General features: G+C 44.5%; 1 protein-coding gene across 4 annotated transcripts in view; it reads right to left on the minus strand.

The window, feature by feature from the left end:
* Positions 1-19,627, minus strand: part of nectin1b (nectin cell adhesion molecule 1b) — a 241,141-nt gene that overhangs the window by 82,421 nt on the left and 139,093 nt on the right. For 2 of the 4 annotated variants that reach the window (XM_037123000.1, XM_037122990.1), the window contains one exon: positions 1,673-6,599. The exons of the other annotated variants lie outside the window; for them this stretch is intronic. In XM_037123000.1, the coding sequence (XP_036978895.1) occupies positions 6,094-6,599 (506 nt within the window). In that variant the 3' untranslated portion in view covers positions 1,673-6,093. Of the gene's footprint in view, positions 1-1,672; positions 6,600-19,627 lie in introns of those variants that run through there. 4 annotated transcript variants of the gene reach the window in all.

Genomic DNA, 19,627 nt, shown 5'->3' on the forward strand with positions numbered 1-19,627 from the left:
CATGTGCGTGTGTGCAGCTAAAAGCCACCTCGCTGATCAATGAGCCGAGCTCTGCTGCTGTATCCGGCCTAATGAATTGCTCATGCATATACAGTTTGTTCATTAACCATCTAATCACTGCAGTTTAAAGGTATTGGCTGCTTGTGTACTCTCTCAAAGCCATTTGGGTGGATAATGTTTTCCGATCCTTAGCTTGTCAATAGCTCGACAATGCACAGTTGCAAATATTTTCTTTCGGCGCCGGCTACCGTTTGAATCGGAGAAAGAAGTTTGACTCGAATGGCAAAGTGAAGAAACTAATCGACTCGTGGAGCTGCATTGTGTTTGTTGGAGACTTATTCAGTGATCAAGTACAATGCTTGTCTGACTTTATTGGCATGGTAATATGAGAAAAGCCGAAAAAAAAAAACACACACACCAATCTACAATAACATTGTGGCCGCCACAGTTGGATCATTTTCAGTTCTGTCTGTAGTCTCTTCTTCGGCCATCCTCACTAACTTTACTCTGCGTTGGACGGCCTGAGATCACGAGGCGCTTTGACCAACTCGCTTTTGAATTTACGGCCCAAAAGGAACATATTTTAAAACAAAAAAATCCAGCCATATTTCATCCTAAGAGTACTTTGATAGAGGAAATGTAGTAGAATTCCACTGGCGGCTCTGTTAGGAGGGGGGGGAAACTAGATGGCCATGCATGTTAAAAGCCTATGTGCCATCAAAGCCCCTCGGGCTACAAAGGGCTCTTTTAGCAAATGGATGGCAACAGCTGCAAACTCTGGGCTGTTCTTAATGTTCACGGTGCAGATGTCTGCACTTGAGTCCCACAGTCTGAGACAGATCTGTCTGGCTCTACACTGAGCCTCTCTCATCATATCACTGCAGCTTCATTAAGCACTGAACTTAATATCAACATCTGCCTGACAGTTTTTTGCTCTCCAATTAAAGGAGAACCCCAGTAAAAGCTACAGTAATAACCACTGTAGAGACTTGTTATATAACGCACGTTTCCCTTTATCTATCTTGTGTTCGCCTCACATTAACTGATAATCAGTGCATTACATTGCAACCTTTTTACTGTGTCTTATTTCAGTGTTTTGGCAACAGAGGATGTTGAAAAATGAAGCGTTTTCCAAACCACTTTTGAGCGCATTGCTTCAATTTGTATCATCAGGCCCGTCTCGCGTTCAGACACGAAGACTAGAGCGAACAATGGAGGGAACCGTGGCCGCGTCCAAAAGAGAATCATTGTGCATTAGCACCGCAGCCGCCTCTGTAGCCTTTTAATTCGGAAAACTGGAACCGACAGCGAAGAGCCGAGGATTGGATGCTCGAACGCAAAAGACTGTGGCTCTGGCGGATGGCTGGATGCCTGACACTGTCTGCACTTTGAAGATTTGAGAGAGCAACATCTGTACTGAAACGCTGCCCTAACAAGGTCTGGAATTGTTAAAACAGAAGACAAGTTTTATTTGCAGAACAAACCTTTTTGTGTCTTACAGGCTTCACAGGAAGTGATGAAGCTGAAGTTCAAACTCTGGCGACGGGGATACATTAAGAGCCGCGATCACCGAAATCCAACGTGCGGCGGCGAGAAATGCGTTGCAGTCGCGAAACAATATTCAGTCAGGTAACACACATCTATCCAATCAGTGAACTGGGACAGAACAATGTTGACTATTGAACTCATTTAATGCTTAAAACAAATACAAGTTACTTCACTGGGTCATCACAATTGAACAATAGATTTTTTTTTTTTTCATATTTGTAACACCCTCAGAAATATACATTCACATGGCTGCATACAGACAATTTTCTCTCTTTTTGATTTTTCTTTCAATGACATTAAATCGACAAACCGTATGCATCACCCCTTTGTATGACAGTGAAGCCGCTAGTGGCATATTAAAAACGTACCGGAGGAGCATTTTTTAAGGTGGGACTTTGGAAATAAGCTATGCATCAACGTCGTCTAGCCATCATTGAGTCTCTATGTTTGCAGTCAAAATAGGTATATTTTACACGAACGGAGTCCCTACGCAGTTGTCCCTAAATAAATCCCGACTAGAATCTCAACCCTATGTACAGTATTTACAGTGGAATGTTGAACATACTGAATACAAAAAAGTAGATTAGGATGGAATGAAGTTACAGTCAGTATTACAAAATAGAAACTCATAACACCCCGACAACATGAAGACAATGTTTACATCGAACCAGAATACAGGAAACTCCAAATCTGAAAGGTCTGTCTTCCTCCAAACATGTCTGTCTGAGAAGCGAGTGTGGCAGTGGTTTTATAAATGGATGCAGGGGGGAAAAAAAATAAATCAGTGAGATGAAACTTTTAAAAGTTGTGCTTTAAAAAAGGGGGGCAGAGTTGATCCAAAGTTGCATTTTTATTTTTTTTAATTTACAAGTTAAATCTCTTTTCATTTGATTAGTGTTCAATCGTTGTGCTTCGAAAGGTCAGCGTTACGTGACCGAGTTAGGATGTCAACTTTCCAGTAAAAGTTTAAAAAAAAAAAAAAAAAACATGTGCTGTGTCACCATTTAGCCATTATTAAAGGGACAGTACACCAGAAAATCAAAAATACAAAATTTTGTTGTCTTACTTGCGGTGCTGTTTATCCATCTGGATTGTTCTTGTACAAGTTATCTAGTTTTATCTATGTTTCTCAAGCGGCTAGCTTATTAAAGAAACTAAGCTAGCTAATGTTACAGCTCAGCTGTGGAGGACGCTTAGTTTCATTTAATGTTTATGTCCAGCGAAGTCCTGAGCATGAGCCTCTCTTTCATGAGTAGATGCACATTATCTCCGATGTAGTTCAGTGGAAGGAAAACAGCTCTGGCGTGAAACCGCTCACAATGACGTCTGTGGATTATCTCAAGTAGAGACATCGCTGTTGAGTTTTTAAAACATATCTTGTTGGCGCTTTGAGCACCACAAGCTGAGCGCCGTCTCGTTCCATTAGAATCTAATCAGGGAGGACATCGCCACAGCTGCATCTCAAAAACACGATCTAGATGGATAAACAGAGCTTCAAGGAAAAGAAAAATACAAATCCTTGATTTTGGGGTGAACTGTCCCTTTAAATGTTAAAATGGTAATAAATGCAGCTTATAAGAGATCTGTTGCTTTAAACAGAAGTACAGACACATCGTTAGTTTTGTGCTGGAGCGCGTATCCCCGCGGTAACAACTAAAAATTACACTGCAAGAACAATTATCAGTGTGATCTGCAGCCCATGTCACATCTCATTAGTATTCATCACGTTATTCTATGGCATGAATAACTTAAAACGATGGAGCAGCAACTGTTCAGACTACCTCACGTCTCCGGAACTTTTTCATAGGCACTGAATGCAAGAATAAAAGATAAAAACAGGCTTCTCACGCGTTTGTCTCTCTATAATGCCGCGATTATAGTGGGGATTTGAAAAGCTACAGCGAAGCAGTTCGTCGGCAGGTCAATTAGTTTCCCCCCCTCCCTCTCTGAAACGATCCGTTTTAAACCCCCACGTGTTATCCTCCAACCAAAGTGGAAAAAACACCGAACACATACAGAAATAAGGCTGTAGTAGAAAAATTAACTGAGATATGAAATCAACAGACTTTAAATCAGAACATGACATTTTTTTTCCACTTTCTAAATCGTGATTTGTGTCGAAGGTACGATAATAAATTGAGGCTCATGATTAACATGCTCATCTGAAAAAAAAAAAACATACAGTTAGACAAGCATGGACTGTAAAACATTCACGTCTCCGGAGAGAGCTGCTCTCGACGGAGACGCTATTTTTTTTTTCATCATTATTTATAGATATATTTATATACTTCTTATTGTGTGTTAACTGCAATATTGTTGGCTGGGTACTTGTGTGCCCATGAATTCATACCTCTGTCAATACCGACAACACAGACAAAGTGCTGTCTTTTGAGCTGCAAACGAGGACAAACGCACTGGAATTGATACAGAAAAAATAGCAACACACACATCCACTCCAACACAAAAAAACATGCATAAAATAAGGCTTTATATAGTATTTATATCGATCAGAGCCAGTCAGAAATGCTGCTTGTGTCCACGGATTTTAGTCCTTTGCTTCTGTTTTTATCCGATATTTCGCGCTGAAGTTTTTTTTATTTTTTTTATTTCGTTGTTGTTGTCGTTTGAAGTGAATGCATTTGGCTGATTGTGTTATGGACCTCAGAGCTGAGGAGAAAACAAGTAATTTGCTACGCTACAGTAGCATCCACTGGCGCTCGCTAACAGCGATTTTTAAAAAAAAAAAGCCAGATATATTGTAATGCCTTCAGACGGGGTCATTGTATCCTTATTGGCGTGTCCAGATGCCAACATCAGGGGAAGGACAACCGTTCAATCCTTTTTAAAAATCCCCCACAACACAGCTACTGAAATTCATTTTAGAAAGAAAGAAAGAGATGGAACAAAAACATGAAAGCAGCAGGTGACGCATCACACTCCAGCGCGGCCACCATCTCAATTCCCTTTACATCTCACAAATGTTTGTTTTCTCAGTAAATAAAAGCATCAGTTGACATTTTTCCTCCTATCTGTGTCCTTTTGTGTCCATTGGTGACTCCTCATAGCAAACGCTGTTGGCGTGAGCGGGCACGCTTCAGCCAATTTCTTCAGCACATAGTCAACACAAATCAATGAGGAGAGACAGAGTCATCACCAGGAGATCCCCCCCATCGCCCACCGACACTTCTCATCTGACATCCATTTGATAAAAAGGCGTGTGAGAACAAAACACAATTATGAAAACTGAAAACACACACACACACACATAAAAAAACTGGACATTTCATTATAGTGGTAAGATGGAGAGCTCGTACACACAGGCCATTCTGTTCAAGTCAAGAGACAATCATGACATTTCAGAGCATTATTAAAGGTTTCTGTGGACACCGAGACTCACCCGACCTCTTTTTTGTTCTTTTTTTTTTTTTTTTTTGGGACGTGACTGTGATGCACAGCTGAAAAAACAGAAGTTGTCGTGTGTGATACGATTGCAGCCCTTCTCTCTCTCTACCCCCTCCCCCCTGTTTAGTCTGACTCACTGATGTGGCAACACATTTTAATGCGATAGAAATTTAGGAGAAAAAAATTGAAAACACTCGCTTTTAACTGTTATTGCCATGTCCAAATGGCTCAGTAGACCGACTCCCTCTCAGTAAAGAAACTAATCAGGCATATAAACACAGGCGGGGGAGGGTGTCAAGGAATACTAAGCATGTCTTTGGAAACCAGCAATAACATGTCTGCTTTTAACGCTGTAGATATACAAAAATGAATAATCTCATGACCGCTAACCCCAGTAAGAGACAGGAGAAATGATACAGGTCCTGTATTTCTTTTTTTTTTTTTTGTTTTCTTTTCTTTTCTTTCTCTGCAACATTTTGACCACAAAATTACAAACACTTAGAACTCCACCTGTAATTATTCCAAACATTAAACTCTCAATTCTCAGGTCACTTAAAAATCATACAAAAAGACTTTTATAAAAGTAACAAAACGGCAATGATAATGGAAAAATAAAAAGACAAACAAACAAAAAAAAAAACTAAACAAACAAAAACAAATTGCACATCCAGTGTAGGACTTTCACAAATGTGCTCAGCAAAACCTCAACCAGCAGTCTCTTTATACATTTAATACATTTATAACATGAAAAAATACACAAAAGGAATATTACACCAGTATTAATCAACCGATCACCTCGCTGGCCTCGTAGTTCAGTGACAACGAGTCCATGTACATACCTTAGTTTGTATTCTTTGCCCATTCACCTGATGGAACTGATACCAATGCTGTTGTGTTGACAAGTCGATGTTGCTAGCACTTTAAATAGACGCTTGATTTTCTAAATGAGATTAGTTGGATGGGGTCTGATGTGGGGGGTGGGGGAGTCAAGAGGGGAAGGGGGTACTAGGTTGACCAAAAGAGGACTGTGACTGTGAAGGGTGCAGTTTGACGAATGGGAGGGTGGGGGCGTGATGGAGGTGAAGGGTGCAGTGGAATGCAGGTGGGGGACAAAGGGTTGTTTGGTTTGGTTGTTGCATGCCACTACACATACCACTCTTTCTTAGAAATGACAGAGCCGTCGGTTTGAGAGATCATATCATCGGCTATCTCAGGTTCAGGGTCATACTGGAAAGCCAGAGTCCGCTCATCATAATCTCGGCTCTCTCCTTCATCCACAGTGAAATAGGGCCTCTTCAGGTCCTCTTGCTCGCCGTCAAAATCGCGGTCGCTTGCCTCAAACCCTCCGGTGCCTCCGATCTGGGCGGGTTTCTTCTCGTCGTCCGAGTCGTCAGGGTACTGCAGGTTCTTGGGGATGGGAGGGTGGGCGGGCAGGCCGCCGGCCTTGCTGTACCCGTTCCCGAACACGTGTTTCTTGGTGCTGTAGTCTCCTTTGAAGGTGCGCTGGCGGCGGCGCAGGAATATGAAGAGCAGTATGGCAGCCACGCCCAACAGGGCGACTCCACCCACAGCGCCCCCGATGGCGGCGCCTGCATTGTGCTGCTCCTGAGGGATCTCTCGGGTCTGAGTTGTCGGGACGTTAGGGAAGTCTGGGTAGGAAAAGACAGATGGAAGGGAGTGTGTCAGTGCTCTGGTGGGAGGAGGTGCGTTTGTGCAGGTGCAGATTTTTTTTTTTAAGGAAAGATGAAGTAAGGGAGACAAGGACGGAAAAGCAAAGGGGAGAGGAAGGACCCCATGACAACCCCCACCCCAACCCCAACCCCAACCCCACAGGAGCCCTTACCAACAGGCTCAGTCACTGACAGTCACATGCGGTTAGAGAACATGAAATAAACAGCCAACAGCACCATCAAAGAATAGAATGACTGCAGAGACTAGAGTGAGTGAAGCTGTGTCAGCATGCATTAACCATCATCTCTGACCTGTTCGCAGGACGGAGGGAAATAAAACACATGTGATGAACAAACTCTGGAAGAATTCATTCATGTGGGTTTCAGTCAATTCGTGAAACTGTAGATTTCACACAAGCGAACATACTGAATGATACACTGTTGGACAGTCCAGCATAAAATAGTACACCATGACATTACAACCACCTTCATCATCAGTGTAGTGGTAATGAAATGAAAGAGCACTGCCAGAGATGATTATTAGCAGCCAAGCGTACAGAGCCATGATGCATCAAGAGAGCTGATAAACATGAAGCTCTTCTGTTCAGGCGGCGGAGCACACAGCAAAAATAGAAAATGCTTCCAGAGAGAAAAAAAAAAAAACATACAATATTCAGTAAAGACAGCAGAGAGGAGGAAGAGTATTATCAAATGAGTCAAAGATGTGCTGTAATCTAGAACAGAGTGACAAAGACTAATGGTCTGCTGGAGACAAACAGCGACTGAGATGCCAGAGTCTGCATAAAAAAAGATATTTTGTTTGAAATTCAAAACTGCCATGACCGTATCTGGAGCTCGACTGAGCCGTCACATTCATTCCACCATTTTAGAGAGCACGTAGCCTGCCCACAGAAAGATAAACACTGCTCATGACTAACACAGTGGCTGCTTACAGTAAGAGAAAGCGCTGAAAACCATGTCCCTTACATAAGCATCTTCACTTAAAACTAAAAAAAAAAAAAAAAAGAATGTGAAAAAGCTCCTCCGAGCACAGAAACAGAAGAGACTTTTATCTGAAATGTGATCAAAGCCTCGAAGCGAGCAGGTAGCGCTTGTCTAAACCTGCGGAGCAGAGGCGCATTTAACTTCAATGGCAAAACGCTGAATCCTCAACAGAAAGGTGGGGAGAAAAAAAACAACAAAGAGTTACAGCATCTACTAAACAAATGGTGTGGGAGAGGGCCGGAAAAAAGACAACCAAACGGTGAGGAAGAAAGGAGGGAGCTTCCTGTTCACGCAGGGCAAACCACTCACTCTCATGTACAGTATGCAACAAGAGAGGCAGACGAGACAGAAAGTCTCACAAATACCATCCTGCTGATACCATCCTGCTTCCTGTTGGACTGATTCATTACCGTGTGACGCATCGTAATCTGGTAATCACAGATCTGAGCATTGTTTATGGGGCGTCGTCTCAAAGAAGATATCTCAATCTGATAAACACGAGAACTGTAACCGTCGGGATGTGAATCAGCTACATTTATTTAACTGGAACATATGATGTTTTATGGAAATGCACATTTGCATAAATTTACATCGACGAGTGGAATCGTGCCATTACAGCTGCCAAAAGATGCATCGCATCTGAGTGGAATTGGGAGGATTTCACCAACATTGCTCAGTGGATAGAGTGAATTTAATTGCCTACTGTTGGACCAATGGACGAGTTAAACAAAATCTATGCATCGTATTTATATAATGACCTTTTACTGTGTGTGGGGATGAATAATCGAGGTTCTCTGTTTGCACGCATGTGTCAAATGCATGTAATGTTCTCTATTGTCTGAAATTGAATGAACAGATTTTTTTCCCCAAACATCACGTCGTTATAATTCTGTTTCAATATGCAAAAAAATGAGACGTGCAGATGTGTCTGCGTGTCTCAGATAACGCGGCCTCATCAGTACGTCCGGGACATTATTATATCTACAACATGCAATTATGGTTTACAGTGATGTGGAAATCGTCTTTCTGAAATTAGGACCTCATTTACAAACTAACTGATTGTGATTGAGCCAAAATGAAGGTTTATGTCGTTAAGCGATCCCAAAAGTTCCTCGGAGACATTAAGTTCTCTGTGCCGCCTGGCAGTCAGAGTCCAATCACTGCACACAGGAGCAAAAATCTGTGGCGACATCTCATCACGCAGAACAAGAAAAGGACAGATTCACAACATGAGCAGAAAATGATTTTTGGAATCGTTGCCCTAAACTGTTGGATCAGAAGTCGATTAAAACTGCTTTTCAGTGGAAACGATGAATCTCTGCATGACTGTGGTATTAAAAGGATGGTAGCGGGTGAAGTAAAGAAGCCTTCCACTCTCCTTTAATCACAATGGTGCTCTATCAGTCCAAAGCAGAGACCTCCCAAACACAGTCGCTCTCCTCAGCTGCTCTTCCACTGCACCCTTTCTCCCGGCGCCGACTGCAAAGCTCTCCAATTTCTAAAGCGGTGCCGGGCACAGTCTCAAATATCAGCTCAGGTTTTAATCTGACCACCTAATGGGATTATTCAGACACAGGCCTTCATTACACACATGAATGAGAGAGCAGAGCCAGGTCACCCCTGCTCGAGAACACATCCTCCCGACCAAGTCCAAAGAGGGGTGAAAAATCCAGAGGATTGAGGGAGTGGAGAGAAAAGGGAAAATGTTCTCCCGTAATCCTCCCCTCCACCGTTCTCCGCCTTCCTCTGTGAGTCTTCCCTCTCATCAGCCCTTTAATTCAATCTTAATTAGGTGGCTTTTTGCCTCGCACTTCTGAGGGGTGCCAAGACTCAATATTTACCACTCAGAGAGGTGAAAAGACACAACGCGAGACCCTACAAAAACTACAGAATAGTGGCAGTAAAAGATGATGTGGCGAGCTTTCAAAGGAGCTCTCCATCACCTCCATTTCTATAAAGGATCAAGTGACACCACCTCTGAACACCCATAGTTGAAGAATGTCAACACTAAAGATCCAAGAATGCGTCATTGTCCGTAGAGACTATCGACATGAAAGCGGCTGTAAACATTCAGGTATTTTTGTGGCTTTTCTGGAGAGCACATCCAACTCTGAGGAGGCCTTGAAAACAGGAGATGAAGTTTCTAAAGGACTCGTTAAGATGCTTTAGGAGAGGGGAGAGTGGAAAGGGAGGGCTGGACGAGTGTTCAGACGCTTCTCCCTCTGTAATGGAGGTCCTCGAACGGCAGGCAAAGAAGCTCTGAGACACCAGGAAAAGCTCATCAGCTCACTTCAGTGCGAGCGGAGCAACACGCTGCTTTCATTCCGCGACTCAAAGAGGCGCGTCGGCGAGGAGGACTGCCGGTTTCTCACCACGTTATCCAGCAACACTTACCCCCCTTCGCAAGGTCACATCTCAGCACCAACTCCCGTTCAGCCCACTGGCCTCGTGCTCGCGCGGAGATAAGCAAAACGGCAAAAAAGATTCCTCGGTTTTCTACCAACGCGCCACCTTTGTCCTCGCACATGTGAAATCGGAGTGGCCACGGTGAGGACTAATCACATTACAGAACGACTAATAATAAAACACATTTGAAATGGTCGGGTTACGTGGGGGTGTTTGACAGCGCGGAGGAAGGAGGAGGCGTTCCACCAACACGCCATCGCTACCGGCAACACCTGCCAACAGATAGATAAAACAGACCTCAGAGCAGCACAACAGCAGCCCTGATACTGTTCCAGGCAACAAAAGGCTGTGTATATTAACACCACTCTGGAAATATGCAGATAGCGGGGTAACCTTGAGTTGCAACGACTCAAACGTACTATTGAGATTAATAAGGTGCCAACGTGAGCCATGAAAGGCTATAATTCAATCCAGAGAGGCATGATAGATTTATACAGGTGAAGAACAACATGAAATACTGCAGCTGTTTAAACGCTGCTGCTGTGCGGTCCTGTGCTACATTAATCAAACTGTTCTGAACACTTGAGCTGACTGACTTGATTGACAGGATTATTTACTATCTCTGAACAATTTAGTCCCCCCCCATAAAATCTAAATCCTTAACGTCCTGACGAGAGCTTCCCCTCCTGAGTCGTTTGAGTGAAACAGAAGTGAGTCCTCAAAGGTGCTGTTGGTGAGAAAAGTTCATCTCTGAGCCTCAAACTCAGCTCGTCAAGCACTCAGACGGTGGGACTGCAGGTCAGGCTGGTCGCCATCCTGACGCAATGAGATTCTGAAGAGTTGGGAATGAGGCTTGAGTTGAGAAAAAATACTTTTCTTACAAATGGGACCTTGAAGAGAAACACAAGATGAACTGAACTCTTGTTTTAGAGAGCCGAGGAGACAATATAACCAGATGTTACATCATGTCATTACCTCCACCAAGTCTGTTTGTTGGTTAGCTGGTTTGTCAGCATGACACCAAAACTACTGAACGGATTTCCATGAAACTTGGGTGGATGATGGGTCTCTGTCCATAATGCACCCAAGTTAACTTTTTGTGTGAATCCAGGAGTTCTTGTCTTACTTTTATGAACACTGCGAGAACATTCCCAACATTTTTGTTAACTACCCAAGGAATAAAGAGGGGAATAAGATCTCAGTTAAATTAATCTTGAAGCTACGAGCACAATTTGATGCGGATCCAGGTAAAAAATCTGGATCCAGCTGATTAAAATATCTTTTCTTTGATGCTGGATTAGGCTCCATCGAATTAAAGGGGACTACTGGGCTTTGGCAGAGGTATGCGCTCTTCCACAAGTGTCATTCTAGTGTTATGATATGTTATGTATTATGTTGGAGAACGAATTAAAAAAAAAACAAACAAACATTTTCCATAAACAAACTTCTATCATAATTATATTTACAGTAATTACGGTTATATATGCAGGTTGTCTCGTTGCGTGCTCTCTCTCTGAGTCATTCGTGTAGAACAGAAGTGAGTCTTTAAGAGAAACACATGGTGAACTGATTCAAAAAACATGACATCTCGTCGAGGAAATGACACATTGTGCCAGATCTGCGGTTTCAGAAAACAAAACAGGTCTAAAGCAGGGTTTTTTTGTATTTTGGTGCGGAAAAACAAGCAGCAGCGGCGGCAAATGTTCAAAGACACTGAAGCAACAGAGGCTGTAAAGCGAGAGAAACTGTATCACAGCTCAGTCCTGCAGGTACAGTTTCTGGGTGTGCTCCGGTCATGTCTGCACACGAAGTAAAGACGGAGAGAGACAGGTACAAACATTCCTGAGTCTTAGCGCAATCACTTGGACAGGGTGTTATGACAGAGGCTGGGAGAATGAGAGAGGATTTTCAAAGAGTGGTTCAGGGAGTGGTGCTCTAATATGACTAAATGAGGAACAAGCAGCTGACAACAGCGGATGAAAAGAGAAGGAAAGAAGAAAAAAAAAAGAGGGCTACGAGAGTTTGAGGAGTGGCGACAAGGAGGGAGAAGAAAAGAAGATGGAGCGAGCGCCTTTGAGAGGCTGAGGAGTGACAACAGCAAATAAAGAGTGGCGTAATGAGCGAGCGAGGACGGGGACAATCGGAGAAGACGCATTAATTCAGTGATTCCAGCGATCCTCATTACTCCCTTGTCTGAATTTGCCAGTGGTCGTGAAGTCATGGAAATGTAATGCTGCCACAACGAATAAAAGCTCATCTCTGACAGGAATTTAACATGCTGCCGGGGGAGGCAAAGCTCATTCTCGCCCTATCACACACTCTCTTTCCCGTATCTACCATTTTGTTCAGTTTGCCCAAATGTTTTTTTTTTTTTTTTTCCAGCTTTTTAGTTTATTACAGAGTTATCAGAGCAACAAGCTCATCTCATGTGTAGGTTAATGCCACTCTCGCCTTTAAAAAAAAAAAAAAAAAAAAACCCTCCACAGTTGTAAGTGAATTTCGACTCGATCCAAAAAACCCCAGCACATTGACGGTGCAGGATGTGCTGGAGGAGATAAGGGTGTGAAAGGCTGGCACCGACACACTGCTGACATCATGTGTGGCATGTTGGGAACATGCAGCTGCTTGCAGGACAGTCCTGTCAGAGAAACAGAAACAGAGACTGCCTCTTGTTTTTATCTCTCCAGAACAGAAACAGAGAGTAGCATCTGGTATCTATTGGTGACTAGAGCTGCAGCGATTGTTGTTATAGTTGATTGGTTGATCAGCTAAAGAGTAAAAAGGCAAAAGGTTTGTGAAACAATAATTGTCATATTTTTCCATTTTTCTGTCATTTTATAGACCAACCAACTCAACTCAACTGTGAAATTAGGCATTAGTTGCAGCAAACTGGTGACGTAGGATTCACAACATTGGCAGTCGCTGAGTTACAGTTATGGTGGTTTGTAGTTGAAATATACAAAAAGTCAAGTCTATAATGAGAATGCCCAAGAGGACAAATTAGAGCACAGATCCTACGTCAATACTGTGATCGAAGGTCGTGATACCTTCCAGGGAAAAAGGCAGATCCGTGCCCTCGTTGATGTAATATGGTCATTTTGTGCTGGGGGGGGGGGTTGCGATAATCATTTGTAATGCACCTTTAATGAGCAATGAATATTTACAGCGCCATCTAAACACCACTGCTCTTTTACAAATCATGTCTGCTCATGAGGTACCGTTACAAATGCTCCTCGACGTCCTCCCCGCTCGCCTGCATGTTGCTGTGGCGCTAAGTGGGAAGTGCTGTAAGGATGAGTTATCGGGTCAGCAGACATGCAGCAAACAAATCTGCATGTTAGTACGCATTAAGCCAGGAGAGGTCAGGGCGCTGTTTGTTTCCCGCGTCCGACCCTCGGCTCCTCCTTGCTGCCTTTTTTCTCTTGTTGTGTTTTTGTCTCCTTGTTGTTATTTTGGAGCCGTATGTGTAATGAGTGAATCACCGCGCAGCATCAGCAGCAGCAGCAGCAGCAGCTCTGGAGCCAGTGGTCAGACCCTGGGACAGCGTCTGACCTACTTCATCAGGCTCTCAGGGAGGCGTGACAGATCCAACACCACACGAGTGGACGCCGAGGAGGAGGAGGAGGAGGAGGAGGAGGACGGAGGAGCAGAGCTGGGCCGAAGGGGGCTCAGCCAATCCCCCTGCTCCATCTGTCTGCCACATCCCTCTCCTCTGCATATCCTCCGGAGAGCAGAAACAGCAAGCCATGCAGAAACAAATGTTAAGATAAATCACTACGATCTCAGCTGCTCTGCTCTCACGTGCTCTCCCCCGGTGACATTTCCATTTCACTCCCACAGCCGGGCTATCTCTTCTTCTCCAAATAAAACAGACCCCCCTTTCACACACTGAGTATCCCCCCCTCCCCAACCTCCTCCTCCATTTTATGCAAAACAAGCTGCAGCCACAATGTCTTCCCCCTCAGTGCTTTCCCTAGCATAGCGCAACGCAGCAGAGGCTTTATGGGGCGGCCTATGGTGTGCGAGAGAGGGAGCGGCCCATGCTAATGTCTCATTTGGATAATGAGGTGTATTCTTGGCAGGATCTGAGCCGCAAGCAGCCCCCCCCCTCCTGTAGCGAGGATGCGGGGGCTAGAAAGTCGCTCTATGTGCAGATACGAGTCCTTCTAGGTTTGGAGACGCCTGATTGGAAAAGTTCAAGGGTGACTAGAAGCTGGCAGGGGAAAGCAGGAGACCGAGACACTGAAAACTGCTCCTCAACCTGCCTGACAGCATGCATGTACTTGAAGTGAGGGTGTAATGATATACAAGATATACACATGTGGCCTTTGGATCTATGAATAATGCAGACGGGGATGTGAGAGGCGACGGTGCAATATGCTATAGAGCACCAATTGAGACAGACTCCAGTGTGACAGGCGAAGACAAACAAATTTCACATTGCTGGGGGAGCCTCTGCAGCACTGACATCATAATGTCTCTTGTCTCTGTCAGAGAAAAGAAAGCGACAAATGACTGCGTGGAGCGGCTCTGCTGTTAGATGTCAGTAATGTGTGCTGCGACACTTGCTTTATTTCAAGGGTGTTCTCGCCGTGGACTCGCAACTTTTTATCTCACGGAGCGATCGGGCGCTATCGTGTCGAGGAAACCAACAGACCTCGAAGTGACGGTGAGCGTGACGCGTCTGTTCCCCAGCTGATAAAAAAAAAATTAATAAAAAATGAACCATCAGAACTTTCTGCTAGTTTCGGTTTGTCGGTGCTTGCTGTGATCAGCGAGGAGGGAGGGACAGGAAGTGTTGTTTGATGAAACAAACAGGAGAAAGTTTAGAGCAGTTCTGCAGATTAAACGTGCAGCAACTTTAGAAAACAGTTGATTGATTGTAATTTAACATGTCACACTGGCTTCCTTAAGCTCTTAAAAGGTCCAGTGTTGGGGATTTAGTGGCATCTAGCAGCAAGGTGCACATTGCAACCAACTGAACACCCCTCGTCTCAGTCTCCCCCTAGATTGGCAGCTAAAAATGTGAAAAACATGTAGAGAAGCTCTCTAATACCATAGAAGAAGAGCTGCTTCCTCTGATATAAAAAGGATCAGTCTAAGGTAACAAAAACATCTATTCTTAGTTTTGAGTGATTGTAAAATAATCCCAAAATACATTTTAGTGTTTTCAGTTTCTACCAACATTTGGTTTAAACTCCTAAAGAACTACGACTTCCCCAGGAGGTGATCTGAGCAAGATTCAAGCCCACGTTGAGGCTCCTTTAACCTGAGCGTTTTGAACAGAAAGCGCTCCAGGTTTGCTTCGGCCCTTTGCCGTTGTATTTTGGCCCCCTAGGCTTGCCATAGGTGACACTGGGACACTCAGAAAAACACAGACAGAAGCATGGCCGCTAGCAAGGCCTGTGGACAAGGAGTAGTTTGGTCTGAGGAAGAAACCGCGACGCCTCGCCAGATACAGAGTTAGGAACAAATTAATGTCAAAAGTCCTTTAAGAGGACAGAGTTTGGTTAGTTTAAAAAGGACTGTGAAACATCTTCATTTGATCAGGTGGGGGAGGGGGAGAAGGCACGACGGCATCACAGGATCTTCAAACCGTCAACGTCAGCAGCTAATTTCTTTAGAGAGGAGCAGGAAGGAGCCGCGGAGCGATTCTAGACTAATGAGGCCAGCACCTGTCTAAAAGATACATGTCAATGAAACGTGTTATGCTTCCAGTTGAAGTTGCAATAAATACATCTAATCTCAGCTCAGAGAAACTTCTCCTGCTCAGAAATTGAAATTTATGCTGAGAAAGCTTCCTTTGCCAGTGCCAATAACTCGCTGCTGCTTTCCTGCCAAACTGGTGGCAAGCATTTGGAATCATTATATAGACATAACTAATATTCCCGGCAGTGGCCTCATTTGCTTGTATCGGTTATGCGGAGCCAAGAAATATTAAAGTGAGATCGGTTGGTAACGGGGAGGGGGAAAAAAAAAAAAGTCTTACGTAGGTACTTTTGAAAGGATGTCAGCCCCTCTCAGTGCCACCGTGACTCACTGTCCCCACTCATCTTTGCACTGTAGGACTTGGAGGATAGAGGAAGTGACAAGGAGTGAACGCCAGAAGTTGACACAGGCTGTTACATAAAGCCATGTAAACAGCATCCTGCCCTCTCTCCCACCTCTGCCTCTGCACCGCTTCCAGCTTCTGCTTGCCTGGGAGCCCATTTTCTGGAATCCACTTTACCTCCTCACTAAATTTTGAAAAAACCAGACCCACTGAAGCATCTTCTTCAGTCACATGGATACCTTTATTTATTTATATTTCCATTTGACTGTCTATGTTTTATTCATCTCATTTTCACCATGTGTCTACAAATGTATTATTATTTTTTTTTTTCCCCCTCTCCCAACTTCATTTTCTCACACAGGAGAGAACTATTGCCTGTTCAGGCGAGCGTGAACAGATGTCGGCAGCCGTTGCCCAGCGCTTACAGAAAGAACCATCCACGCGCTTTCTGGGTAAATTGAAGCGAGCGCTCTCACTCCATCCAGTTTAACCCGAGTGGGTAAAGCCGCGTAGCGAGGCCGACTGCACCTCTGCTCTCTAAAAGCAGCTCCGGGTGCCACAGCCCCGACAATAGACGGGGATGAAAGTTAGCGCTGCCGGGCCGCATAAGTGGAATCACCGAAAAGGTTCACATACTGGCTGACCCCGAGCTGATCCGATATTATCCTTCACAGCTGATCCGGCTAATGTGGCAGAAATTATGCATTGTCTCTGACTCAGTCCGCTCGCCATCGCACAAAGATTAGCGCTGCTGTGTGGGAGAGTCAAGGTTAAAAAATATCTAATCAAGTTTGAATGATTATTCAAGTGAGTAAACAAATTAATTCTGCGGTGAATGCGCTGCGTCACTAAGAGAAATTTTTCCGACACGTCACATAAGCGTAGACGACCGAGAGGGAGAGAAAACACACAGCTCCTCTCTCAGGGGCGATAATGACATAATTGTAAGGCCGTCGTGACAAACCGGCCATTCATCTCGTCTTGTTATGCGCTGGGAAAGAAATTTAAGACGGCAGCATCGATTTGTTTTGAACACACACAAAAAAAAAAAAGAGCGCGATGGTGGAAAAGCTGATTATCTTAATGAAAGGACCGATTCTGCTCTCTTAAGTTGGGGAGGATTTTTCTGAGGTTTAACCACATTATTCAGCCCTCTTCCTGTGGCTTCGCGAGCTGCAATATTTTTGTTTGCCTGACATTCCTGGTAGACGGTTAAAAAGCTGCAGAGAATGAATCATCGAGAATAACTCTGATTGCGAGGCTGTTTAATTGTCTCTATTTTTTAACGTGGCCTCCGATTCCCGTTAGTAATTAGCTGATTAATCAGATCTGACGACTTGTCAACTTTCCCTCAAGAGATTTCTGACGTGAATGTGAATGAGAGAGGTATTTGCTAAATGGACGCCCATTACACGAGGCTCATCTCTCTCGCTGTGGATCCTCTCCCCCTCCCTCTCCTCCCTCTTCTTCTTTTTTCTCTCAGACTTTCCTCTTTCACCTCTTTTTTTTCTTTTTTTTTTTCCTGAGAGCGAGGATTGATTAAAACAGGAGAGTGGTTCATTAGATTCTGACAAGCGACACCATATCTGCAGAACACATGTCCTTGGAGAAAGCCATCTTAGCCCGTGCGACTTACCGTCGTCGATGCCATCTCCGCGGCAAACACTATCCCCAAACTAATTGAAACAAGGTGCTCGGTGGCCCCCGCTATCTGCCGGGGGTGACAGTTATGCGGCTCCCGCAAATCCGTCCATGAAAACTGAGGAGCTTGATTAAAATGCGCCTTCCTTAAGTGCTCCATCAGTGCTGTCTCCCAGTGTGAGAAAATGGCTTTTCAGTGACACAAACAAGTTGTCACGGACATTTTATCTCCCTGACACTGGAGGCAGGGTTGTCTCCCTGGCAGGTGCATATTGCTGCGTCAATCTGGAAATCAACTTCAAAATGAAAACAAAAAGCGCCACTGCCAAATCCATGTTTAATGCAGCAAGCACAGGCACGTTTGGATACATCTCGGGCCCCGATGGTGACAGAACTGTGCACAATGGTGGTGCGAAGTGCTTGATGGATTGTTTAAGTGTCACATTTGTCATTGCTGTGATGCAGTTCACTGCAGGCTAACACAGGCCTGATTTATTGACGCACAGAACACAGAACTCTGCAGAGAGCCTCGCAAATCCAAAGCCAATAAAATGTGCCCTTTAACAAGGGAAAGAAAAAAAAAAAAGGGAGTAATTATTCATTGTGTGTTGCTCTCGTCCAGAAATGATCAGCGCCGGTCGCTGTGTGAGCCGCTGAACAACCGTACCGCAGCGATCGGCTCGTTCACCTTCCATTTTTCTGCAGAGAACACTTTGCTAGCATTACCGAGGCCCGATGCTGCAGCCTTGAACAGCAGCCAGCAGCCGGCTCTCTCACCTGCCCTGTCTCAGCCGGGCCTGTCTGTGGCACAAAGATGCTCTTTGAAGTTAATGAAGCATCAGCATACTTCTTTACCTCCACCGTCGGGTCATTATGCACAGCCAATGTCAAGGCTGCGCAGAGTACATCAAAGAATTAGAGGAGGGGGGGAAAGCTCTGCCCACCCTCAGGTTCACCTCCACCCGTGTCATCGCAACCGATACAAACTCCGCCACACATTCACGGAGACGTCTCCTCGCCCCGGAGAGATTTCCTTTACACATATCCTCAAAGCTTAATGGTGTTCAGTGGACGTGCGGGAGATTTAGCTGACAAGGCCACAGCGAGACAGGAAGAGGCTAGCATTTCACAACATCAGCAAAGAGCACTGTATGATCCTGCTGTAACGTATCCATGTTGCACACAAGGACAGGACAGCTCCGTCCCTTGTTCCAACACGCCGCCGCACTAAACCGTGCTCGTATTTTTTTCGACAGCTCAACCAGAGCTGTTCGTGAGCTCCTGCAGTTTGACTGGACGCCATGTTGGAGCTCTGAGCTGAAGCTTTCGGAGGAGAGGCTGGCTCCTCTCCCTTTAACTTGTCACTGTTACTATGGGAACTGGCAACATGCTTTCAAAGCTTGTACGGGACCCTTTGGGAGCGTATCCTAAACACAAATTCAGGATTTCTGCCATGGAACAGTATGGAACAACACAACACAACACTCACAACGGCTCACATCCAGACGGCTTATTACTACAGGGGGGACACAAACAGACCATTGAGTGCGCATGTTGCCATGACAGTGCTGAGAAGTAGTCCACATACAAAGAATGGAGTTAGTTCAGCTAAATGCAAAAAAAAGACAATCAAGTTTCAGGTGAACACAGAGTTAATAAGTCTTTGCTCTAACGTGTGATCACAGGTCTCTGGGTGATAAACAGCTTAATTAATGTCGATGAGTGGAGAACATGCAGCGACCAGTGTTTTCACAGCCTTAAAGTCAATCATCACATTTCCTTGAACCTGCTGCCGATTTAAATACAGAAACAAGTGAGGGAAAATTTTTTTAAAAAGCTCAGATTTAAATTGGGCACGCAGACAAATTGAAAGCGAACACGCTCACAGTATGTACCCGCTCTT

This window comes from Acanthopagrus latus, chromosome 2 (genome assembly GCF_904848185.1).
Source record: "Acanthopagrus latus isolate v.2019 chromosome 2, fAcaLat1.1, whole genome shotgun sequence".
NCBI classification, from domain to species: domain Eukaryota; kingdom Metazoa; phylum Chordata; class Actinopteri; order Spariformes; family Sparidae; genus Acanthopagrus; species Acanthopagrus latus.